The following is a 12,086-nucleotide window of genomic DNA, read 5'->3' on the forward strand; positions in this document are numbered from 1 at the left end:
AGAGCGTGAAACACAGGGCGTTCAAGCGGAGTTCCTGTTTTTGTTTGAGGAAAAATTACAGGAATTAATATTAATTTAATGAAAGATTAGATGCTCCCTGTTCTCACAGTTGGTGACATAGATGCACACTTGCAGATACTCAACACCAACGATCTTTAAAGAATAGGCAAAAACAAAAAACACACATATAAAGAAACTGTTTGACCCATGGACAGATTTACAGACACATACATGTACATGCACGTACGCTCACACACACATACACACATGCACAGACTTGCAATCATATATCATACTGTACTGTAAAGAAAGCTCAAGTCAAAGACAAACAGATCAGATACCCTGTCTGTTTGCCACAAAGCAGAGGGAGGAGTGGAGTATGTTGCAGCAGATGGCCCATCTCCTCCTCATCCTCCTCATCCTCCTCCTCCTCTCTTCCTCTCGTTCCTCTGCCACCTGTGGAGGAGGACACACACTCTCCGAAACAGGTCATTTATCATGAAAGGAGCAGGTCACCTCAAATTAAAGTTTGTTGTGTGAGTGCATGATTCTTTTTGTGGGCTCCGTACTTGTCAGTCTGAAAGTCACAGTGATACCGATGGGAGTTTGTCTTTGCGAGCAAAATGTACCCAAGATCCATTTTAAACATCTCTATTGATCACACAAATCTTCAATTTCTTTTTTTTTCAGGCAAAATAAAAGGGCTTATGTTTTGCAGGAACTCTCAGTGGAAATTAAACTCCAATTGTTACCTTTTTCTTTTAAATGTTTGGCATGGTATTATTATTAAGAAATGTTTATGTACTATGTGAAAAATGCAGCTCTCTAAATGTGATTTGAACAAAAAGTCTGTGCAGAAGTTGTTGGTAGTGACAGGGTCAAGATGAGAACTTTTAAAAAGAAATCCTTAAAAAGGTTTTATTTCTATCTACTGTAACAACGCATTGTCATGAACGGGTTTGCATGATATCGTACGAAAAGTTGTGCACAACAATTCGTATGATATCCTTGGAACTTATGGGTTATGTGACGACCGGTCACATGACAGTTAAGTGTAGCAGGCTTAACATTTAAATTTAGCTGAATAAGGTTGCTGTGAGCCGGGTACGGAGCGCAGTGAGGTGTCGGTCGTTTCTGCAGCCGTTGCAGTTAAAGATGAGCCGACAAAAGGTGACTGTGAGCCAGGCACCGGTCACCGTGAGGTCACAGTCCTTGCAGCAACTGTTACAGTTAAGTTTAGCCGACGAAAGGTGACTGTCATGCAGCGATGAAAGTTAAGTTTAGGCACCAAAACGACTAGTTAAGATTAGAAAAAAAGGTTATTGTTTGGATAAAAACACTTGTCCCCTTAAGTAGTACTCCCTTGACACAAACACGTATTTCCTGTGTGAAAGCCTTCAATTCAATTCAATTTTATTTATAGTATCAAATCATAACAAGAGTTATCTCAAAACACTTTACAGATAGAGTAGGTCTAGACCACACTCTATAATTTACAAAGACCGAACAATTCCAGTAATTCCCCCAAGAGCAAGCATTTAGTGCGACAGTGGCAAGGAAAAACTCCCTTTTAGGGAGAAACCTCGGGTGATGAGAAAAACTCCCTTTTAGGGAGAAACCTTGGGCGATGAGGAAAACTTCCTTTTAGGGAGAAAAGACAGACCCAGGCTCTTGGTAGGCGGTGTCTGACAGTGCCGGTTGGGGGTGTGATGAACAGTGGCATTAATTGTCACAATAAAGATAATGGAACTATGACTAGAAATAGTAGTTGTAGTAGTTCATGTCATAGCAGGGCACTGCAGGGCGTAACAGGGTGTAGCAGGGCGCAGAGCAGGACCACGGCGACAGCTGCAACCATGAGTTAGGTGCCACCCTAATCCAAGGAAAACTGCTGGGCAAAAAAAACATAAGGACTCCGGGGAATAAGCTCCCCAGAGTAACAAGCATTTCTGGGACATGGATGCACACAGATGGAAAGAGAGAGGTGAGAGGAACTCCGTGTGTCAAAGGAAGTCCCCCAGCAGTCTAAAACTATGACGGCATAACCAAGAGCTGGTGCAAGGCAAACCTGAGCCAGTTCTATAAGGGTTGGTAGATGAATCTGACAACTATGAAGAGAAGAGAAGGGGTGCTGTGCACATGAGAGGAGCCTGATAGCTGAAGACTCTCACTCCCATTATACTTTTTTAGACTCTAGGAACCACAAGTAACTCTGCATTCTGGGAGCGCAGTGCTCTAGTGGGACAATAAGGTACTATGAGCTCTTCAAGATATGATGGTGCTTGCAAGCCTTGTGTTTTACCCAGGACACGAACTCTGCCTCCCTGCTGGAAAGCCCTGTATTTATGACATATTATACAGCAGCAGGAAATGTGGGGCATACAGCAAAACATACACTCACCTAAAGGATTATTAGGAACACCTGTTAAATTTCACGTTAATGAAATTATCTTATCGACCAATCACATGGCAACTGCTTCAGTGCATTTAGGGGTGTGGTCCAGGTCTAGACAATCTCCTGAACTCCAAACTGAATGTCAGAATGGGAAAGAAAGATGATCTAAGCAACTTTGAGCGTGGCATGGTTGTTGGTGCCAGACAGGCTGGTCTGAGTATTTCACAATCTGCTCAGTTGCTGGGATTTTCACACACAACCATTTCTAGGGTTTACAAAGAATGGTCTGAAAAAGGAAAAACTTCCAGTACGCTGCAGTCCTGGGGGGCGAAAATGCCTTGTTGATGCTAGAGGTCAGAGGAGAATGGGCCGACTGATTCAAGCTGATAGAAGATCAACTTTGACTCAAATAACCACTCGTTACAACCGAGGTATGCAGCAAAGCATTTGTGAAGCCACAACACAAACAACCTTGAGGAGGATAGGCTACACCAGCAGAAGACCCCACCGGGTACCACTCATCTCCACTAAAAATAGGAAAATGAGGCTACAATTTGCACAACCTCACCAAAATTGGACAGTTGAAGACTGTAAAAATGTTGCCTGGTCTGATGAGTCTCGATTTCTGTTGAGACATTCAGATGGTAGAGTCAGAATTTGGCGTAAACAGAATGAGAACATGGATCCGTCATGCCTTGTTACCACTGGGCAGGTTGGTGGTGGTGGTGGTGTAATGGTGTAAGGGTGTAATGGTGTGGGGGATCCCTTTCGCCTTCAGAACTGCCTTAATTCTTTGTGTCATTGATTCAACAAGGTGCTGGAAGCATTCTTTAGAAATGTTGGCCCATATTGATAGGATAGGGTCAAACACGGTATTAGTATGGTGTTCCTAATAATCCTTTAGGTGAGTGTATGTGGAAGACATACGAATTGCAGTGCATTAGTTGTTGTAGCTGTATGTACGAATGGTTCACGAGAACACTTTGACTGTAATGCAGACGTCTCACAGCGCAGTGTCTTCTCTTCACTCTCTGTTCTTTTATTTCAGAGCCGGCTAAAGCCATGCATTGCCTTCACTTCTCTCCGGCTGAGTTGACGTCGTGACAGGCCTTGAGAGGCAAGGATACACACACAGTGTCCTTATTCTGTCACCTTCCCCCATTGGCTTTGACTGGCCCCAACCCATGCATTCAAGCCCCTACAGCAGAGCCAATAAATCACTGTCTTCTGATACAATACAAGAGAAAGTTTGCTCAAGGAGCGTCGGCACAGACATTATCAGTGTTTGGTCACAATCTATTTTGGTCCTCTCCTTTTTAGTTGCTGGATGTCTGACATGAAAGATGTAGATATGCCAGTGCTTCACACTATGATGAAAACTGTGATGCTCTTCGCTGCATTAACGCTTAGGATAATAATCAAACTGATTGGGATTTCATTCACAGATCCTTGCTCTCACTTCTGAGGAATGTGTGCACACAATTATTCACATTGCACACTTCCTCACTCATTGTTCATCATGACCTTTTGTCACATAACTTTGAGAGGAAAGTGACACTTCATATTCTATCTTCAGACCATCTCTGGAGAGGCATTATTGCTGATGCATCTTCCCCCGGGTACATGTGTCCTCCTCAAAGAGCCACCCATTAATCTTTGAGCACTTCCTATCAATGCAAACGTCCCCATATCATCGCCTCTCTCAGTCAACCTCGTAATATCTGCAGTGACAAATTGACAGAACTGCAGAATGACCTTACGTCAATTTACATTGCAATGTATCCATAGATGAATAATGAGACAATTGGTAAAAATCTCTTCATACTAGTCATTTTGTGTCTCTTTGTAGTCGTTTTTTGTGTCTACTTGTGGTTAAATTTGCATCTCTCTGTCCTCTGCAATATTGCATCTATTTGTGGTCATTTTGCATCTCTTTGTGGTTGTTTTACGTCCCTTTGTCATTGTTTTTGCATCTCTTTTTAGTAGTTTTGTGTCTCTTTATAGCTGTTTGATTGGATCTTCCAACAAGAAATGCTGACAGTCAATTTAAACAGAGTCTCTGGTCCAGGGCCCCCCTGCCCCCTTGGGCCTGTGCCAGTAGGTAATCCATCCATGACTGTATCCCAGTGCACATGCTTGTTAAAAGGTCGGGAAGGATGCTGCGATGTTGCAAGCCACAGAATGAATGAGGCCTGGCTGGCATATACCATCAAGGTGTCAATATAGAGCTCCTGGGCCATGATGGATCTGGCTGAGTTAAAAGAAAGGGTGTCAGACTGCAATGATTGAAGGCTTTTGTCGTTGGAATGTCACTGAGTGAAAACTGGGGATTGGAAATGATTGCATAGGTAGAAATGAAAACTGATTTTCTTTAGCAAATCAAGCACTTTTATGCAAATTGCTCTGAGGAATTTTTCATATATTCACACATCTGTCACCCCAGTCAGACCTCAGACATCAAGCATGCAAAAAAAAAGGGTTTGCCAGACGCAAGAAGCCAAAGGCTGTGATTTGCATAGAAAATGGCCACATGCGATTGGCTGAAAGTGACGAATAAACAAATGAGTTGGATGTGAGGCTTTAGAGTTGGATCTCAGAAAAACAATTCCTTTGAGCAAGATTAAAACTTGGGACAGTGACGAGTTAATAGAGTCTGTCAAGTAATTTCTCCCCTAAATATGTAGCCTGTGTAGAGCAACAGCAAGTAGGCTACTGCTGTGGCTGATAACTGGTTAGCACTTTGTTTTGGTTATTTTTTGGTTTTAAGCATATTATACTAAAAGTCAATGGGCTATTGGAAGAGAATGAAATAGAGGCAAAGTAGATAGTTTGTTGCAAGGGGGTAGGGTGTTTTTATTTCTAACTTTGGTAGGTATATTTGTAATTGCTCTTTCTCTCCTTTGTATGCACACACACACACAAAGAGCATAACACTGCAAAATATTTACTGTGTATTTGGTGATAAAACCTACCTATCAGTATAGATTAAATTACTCAACTGTAGTAGTATGACGTAGTTAAAATTAGCTCCACCTTGCACAAGTATTAACAATCCAATAATGTATAATAACACACACAGACAAAGTACTTTTACTTTGAATTTAAGGATATTTTGCTGATAATAAAATTGTTGAACATAAGTAACATTTTGAATGCTGGACCTTTACTTGTAATGGAATATTTACACTGTGGTATCTGTACTTCTCAGTTCTTCCACAACGTGATTGGGTTGCCAGATCATCAGGTTAAGCATCCCCTATTTCACTCTTTAGTTATCCATCAAAATAGCCCACCTGGGGCCTCTGCATTGACCTTACTTTGAACACCAAGAGAGGCAAGATTGTTAATATTGGTAGGGACCAATTCAGCAACACCTTAACACCGACAATTTGTAGGAACGAGTCCCTACCATCTTTACCTAAACCTACACATATGATTTGTTGATTCATCCCAAATAAAATGTGAAAGTAAAAGTCTGTGACGAGACTAAAAATGTCTGTGAAGTCCATGCACGTCCTTTTTTAAATTATTATATTTAAATTTCTGTATTACAATTAGTAATTACCTGAGTTCACTGAGGTTAAGTGTTGAAATACTCCAGTATAATCAGTTGTATTGTTAGGCATTCACATCTATCTCCAACAGTTCAGTCAGATAAAGTCAAATGAGAAAAGATGGTCTCACTTACTAATGTGTGATACCGCGCAAACATATGGCTCCACAGGGAATTCAATGGAGGACTTTGGAGCAGATAGTGTTACTTCATTCTGTGCTTTTCAGCTTAACAAACAGTTTAAGACTCTCTAAGACCAAAACAACAATTTGTGAATTCTTAAATTGAGTGCTGCAGCCTTTTAATCCCTTTACACTGGTGAATATTTAATGTGGAAGTAAAATAAAAAAAGATCTCATTTGCACTTGAAAAACAATTAGGAAAAAGAGAGCAGGACAAATGTAAAATTTATAGAGGTCAGCTTGATTTATTTATTTTTTTTACTCTGGAGAGATTTCCTATTTTTTTGGTAAGAATTCATCCCCGCTTTAAAGTGAAAGAAACATTAGATATCTCAGGAGACCAGTGTGCCAGAGCTCGCTCCATCTGGTCAGCACTGCAACACAGAACATTGAAGTTTGTTTAGTGTCAGCGCGAGTGAGAGAGCAAAGCAGCGAGAGAAAGAAAGACAAAGACCAAGAGGGAGAAAGAAGAAAGGGTGGTGGGAGGATGCCCCGGTTGAGTCCTCAAAGTGCCGGACTGTTCCACTTAAAGATCTTTAAATAGGGTGGTTCACTAGAATGCCTTGTTCTCATCCGTCTCTGCTCTTGTTGAGACACCATGGGATAAACCGAGGGCTGAGCATCATGGGAAAGTGGGTTGGGGGTGTGGACAGCAGGGCAGGTTGTGTTATCACGGGAGCAGTGGGTCTGGCCAGTCCACACAGCATCCGGGGATGGTAGAAAAACCTGCTCTGGTTTATTGGCATTTCTTTAAGCCAATCACAATCGTCTTGGGTGGCGCTAAGCACCAGGCAGAGCCAAGTTGCCTCTGCAAAATATCATCGGGAAGGAACTTATTTTGGTGGAACATGTTGTTTTAGTCGTGCGACAGAAAACTCAGATTTGACACTATCTATCTGGATTCCTGCAGAGATCTGAGGAGCAGTTAACCATAGTCCTCCTAAATCCACAAGAGTTTAAAATTCCAACGCAAAGAAAAGGTACTGCACAGAAAAAAATGAAATCCGGCATCCGGCGGAATTTCTGAGGCAACGGAGCAATCCAGGAAGTGGAAGGGATATAGACTACCGGAACAGTAGTCCATATCGCCGATGGTTCATTTAGTTCCGGTGCCACCGGATGTGTCGCCGGATGTCCCTCATTTTCCGCTTTCTTTGTGTTAACTTTAAACTCTGAACGCTTCGAGCAACATTAACCGAAACCTCTGAGCAACATTGCAGGTTGAAAATGGCAAGTTTTAAGGAAAAATTGGATCATGCAACAAGGCAGCCCTGCTTGATTTGTTCGGGGAATGATTGTAAAGATTTACAAAGAATATTGTTACGGCACTTGCTCTCTAACTGGAACATTGTGGGACCGATTGGCAGGGATTTGCTATGGACAAAATACATGCGGCGATACACTGGTTAGAGCAAATTATGTATTAGAGCACTTTACTGTATTGAGTGAACAGTTAACTTCATTTAATATTGTATGTGGCGTTTACTTTTGCGGGGTCTAAATGTTTCACCCAAGACTATTTTGAAGAGCCAGGCTCGCTGCCGGAGCTTTGCGACGATTGTGATTGGTTTAAAGAAATGCAAACAGTTTTATCCAGGAGTGTATGCTCCTGTTGCCAGACCTTCCTCCGCAGCGCTGTGGAGATGGAGATGGCCATACGAGACTACCGGAGGAACAAGTCAGAATGACTCAAATTGCTCACAGGGATCAATAAAATGTCCTCATTAGTGAATTTTTGCCCTACAGAGCCACGGCACGGACAAAATAAGGACACAAATCTTGATAAGCAAGCATCATACATAAAACATAAGCCTAAGTCAAACCAATAACATAATGGATGTTTTATGCACTGGAGCCAGAGTTGCTTTGAATGCCAAGACACATTCATTTGGTTAGTGGACTCATTTACCTTCCGTCTGAATTCTTCATGATTTCCCGGTTAGTTGATTGCCTCTAATTTCATCTGAGCATCTGGGAAAGGGGATTCATTGTGGAACAAGAGCGGAGACTGTGGGTCTTTGGATTGCCGTACGCCAGCTAAATGATCTCCAGTGGACGTAGGCTTCAATGGAGGCTAAATGGCGACAGCGAACGCTCCTCTATCTGAAGCTCATTACCCGCCTCTCGATTCCCCCAGAGACCTGGCTCAGCTTCACGTCGAGCACTTTCCTGCCAGGAGGAGGGTGATTACAACATTTTGCTTAACAAAAGCTCCCTCTCCCCTTCCCTTTTCTCATCATTTCCTGTCTTCCCCCTCACCCTGCCATTCTCTCTGTGGTCACCCACTTCCATCTTTCCCTCTCTTCTGTGTTTCTTTCAGATTCCCTCTCTCCTGCACCTCGCAGGCACCCCAGGGGATTCACACTCGGACTGATTTGTCTTTGTGTCCCGCCTATGATTATAACACTCAGAGACAGGCAAGCTGTGAATTGCTAACAGACAATAGTGAATAAGCAGAATTATGAATTATACATCAGTCTAGACAACAAGGAGCACAATAGCGGTAACAGCAAAAACAAAACGGCATGGAAATCAAAAGCTGTTTGAAAGTGAATCACAGGAGAGCCGCAGAACGGTATGGAGATGGGATAAACAGTGATGTGCGCACGGGTACCATCCAGTCAGGGAACAGTCGAGGCCTACGCATTTCTCTGCCAAGGCTCGATGTACTCAAGACCCAGATGGGCAAAGATGTCCTTTTCAGTCGTGGCTGCCAGGAACTCTTTCTAGAGAGAGAACAAACAAACAGAAAGTCAGTGACTTGTGCAGGAATGTGCAGGAATTTGTCTCGGTGAAATCAGAATGCGAAGAATCTGAATCAGAAATAGATGTATTGCCAGGTAAGTAGCACTTACAGTACTAGGAATTTGTTTTGGTTAATGGTGGGGAATTATTAGAATTGTTGGGGCTTTGTAAATTATAGAGTGTGGTCTAGACCAACTCTATCTGTAAAGTGTCTCGAGATAACTCTTGTTATGATTTGATACAATAAATCAAATTTAATTGAATTGGTGCATACAGAAAACAATAATATAAAATAAACAAACAATAAATACAGAAATAAATAACACATACATACATACATACATACTGTACATACATACATACATACATATATACAGTACATACATACATACTGTACATACATACATACATACATACTGTACATACATACATACATACTGTACATACATACAAACATACATACAGTACATACATACATACATACTGTACATACATACACATACATACATACATACATACTGTACATACATACATACTGTACATACATACACATACATACATACATACATACATACATACTGTACATACATACATACACATACATACATACATACATACTGTACATACATACATACTGTACATACATACATACTGTACATACATACATAAATACATACATACATACTGTACATACATACATACATACATACATACTGTACATACATACATACATACACACATACATACTGTACATACATACATACTGTACATACATAAATACATACATACATACAGTACATACTATACATACATGTTTATATACATACATACTGTACATACATACATACATACATACATACATAGAACTATTTAACATTAAGAAAGAAAAAAGAGGCTGTACGGTTAGTGCATGATGTACAAAAATATAGAGGTATGTGCAAAAAGTAAAAAAAAAAAGGCAAAAAGGATATATGGAATGTGGAACAGGATATAGGATTAAGGTTCAAATCCAGTGCAAGTCAACAAAATCTCAATTTTAAGCATCACTATTCCTGAAAATTTGGGCTGCTCAATCTGTCGATTACTTTCTCGATTAATCGGTTAGTTGTTATGCTATAAAATGACAAAAAATGGTGAAAAATGTCGATCAGTGTTTCCCAAAGCCCATGATGATGTCCTCAAATGTCTTGTTTTGTCCACAACTCAAAGAGATTCAGTTTACTGTCACAGAGGAGAGAATAAACTAGAAAATATTCACATTTAAGAAGCTGCAATCGGATGAGTTTTACCGATTAATCGATAATAAAAATAGTTGGCGATTAATTTAATAGTTGACTGATTGATTCATCTTTGCAGCTCTGCTGAAAGTATCCATGTCTTGTACTTGTAGCCTGAACTGAGCTTGTATTTGGACTCCTTTCACCGCTGCAAGCTGTCAATATCAATTTAGGATTTTATTCACCCAGTTTGTGCCAAGGCTCACACATGCAGTGATTGTGCCGATTTACATATGACCGCCCACCTCCCCTCCAACCCATAAACACTCTAACCTTGCTCTAAGTGATTGCACTCGTCAGCAGATGAGTACTTTCCCTGACAAATCACGACAGGGCTATTAACTGCTGGCTGTCCACCAACGCTATGTGATGGGTAATGTCTCTACAGGAGTGGTGACAGGGCCTGACTCACCTTGAGAGTGAGACAGCCTGGAGAGAGAGAGAGAGAGAGGACTGCGATTCTGACACATCCTGCCTTCAAGTGCGAAACTGGACCTGACACGTTGCGAAGAGATGGCAGAAAAAACAAGAGCGGGTCGGCTCCCACTGCCAGCCGAAAGGCAGAGATAACTGAGAGCAACTAGTCGGCAGCCAGGAGAGGGAAAACACTACAAGGCCCGTCTCCCAACATACTGGCTTGTTATTTATAATGCAAATGACAGGTTGGCCATGCGGCGGGGGAGATTTGGGTGCACACTGCATGAAGTCTCTGTTCATATCACAGATCGTCTAAACCACTTTATTTGGAAAAAAGATTGAAAGTGAGCGCATTTGAAAGGTCCATGAAAAAACACAACTTCGGTATGGAAGTGCTGTGAGTCAGTGGCCCAATCCCAATGTCCGGACTCACAGACTCACGGACTTTGGTGCGCGTTCTCGCGAAATTCGTAAGGGCTTAGGGTTGTCCCAATGTGGAATTTCAAAGGGCGTGAGGGTTTGAGTACACACTTACCGAGCCCTTTCCGTAAGTCTGCATCGATGCAGACTTCACCAAAGGGAATTACCCACAGTTCAAAGCGTTGTGACGTTTACCGCGGAGATGATAGGGAATCCGGAAATTACGAAGGTAAACAACAGCACGACACGCGACCACGGAACGGACCAACCTGTTGTCCTGCTTCGTAAAAGAAGAGTTTGGATTCAGGCAGCCGTCTCCCGGGGCCCCGGCCGCGGTGAAAAGCAACAAACTTAAAAGGACAATTCCCAAACCGGCAAGTGTTAGCAACATCTTTGTTATTAAACGTCGCCAAGGTAACATGTGACTCGTGGAAGCCCGTCCCAATCCCATTTATACCTATCCGAGCCCATGTGGCCTCACACACTCGCTCACTTAGTACCTGAGATCACTTAAATCTGTGAGTCCTTAGTCCTTAGTCCTCAGGGCCACTTGGGATTGCCAAGAATATCTTTGAAAAAAAAAAAAAAAATCCTTTTTTAATGCAAAATGTCAAGTATTAGATCATATTGCGACATAAGCGGTTAACATGGCTAATGAAAGTGAATATTCCACTAATATTCCAGTTTACATGCAGCAGTGCAAGATTTTTTTCAAAGTTTTCCACCAGTGGCAGACTTGTTTAACCATGCGAACACAGCGTCCCTCTTTCATTGCTTCAACTAGCAGTTGCTGTTTGCACTCAATGTGTTTCAATGCAATTAGTCTTGCATTGCCAGACCTATCTCCATAGCACTGTCAGCGCCGGCGTATGGTCGGACTACACCACTTAAAAAAACGCCCTGGCTTGTTTGCATTCATTTTAAACCAATCGCAGCTGTTCCGGGCGGCGCTAGGCCTCGGATGCAGCAACGGTGCCCTTGCAGAATAGATGGCGGAGATATAGCGGAAGGGGAGAAAGGTATGTCAGGTTTTATTCCACCCATGTACATCCGGTCAGCCAGACTAACACGCAGTTAAATCAGAAAGGGTAAACCTG

General features: G+C 41.9%; 1 protein-coding gene across 4 annotated transcripts in view; it reads right to left on the minus strand.

Moving 5' to 3' along the window:
* Window positions 1-7,100: 7,100 nt before the first annotated feature.
* dntt (deoxynucleotidyltransferase, terminal) overlaps window positions 7,101-12,086 on the minus strand; it is a 148,002-nt gene continuing 143,016 nt past the window's right edge. For all 4 annotated transcript variants that reach the window (XM_039784816.1, XM_039784815.1, XM_039784814.1 and 1 more), the window contains one exon: window positions 7,101-8,856. In XM_039784816.1, the coding sequence (XP_039640750.1) occupies window positions 8,770-8,856 (87 nt within the window). In that variant the 3' untranslated portion in view covers window positions 7,101-8,769. The remainder of the gene's footprint in view (window positions 8,857-12,086) is intronic.

This window comes from Perca fluviatilis, chromosome 19 (genome assembly GCF_010015445.1).
Source record: "Perca fluviatilis chromosome 19, GENO_Pfluv_1.0, whole genome shotgun sequence".
NCBI classification, from domain to species: Eukaryota; Metazoa; Chordata; class Actinopteri; order Perciformes; family Percidae; genus Perca; species Perca fluviatilis.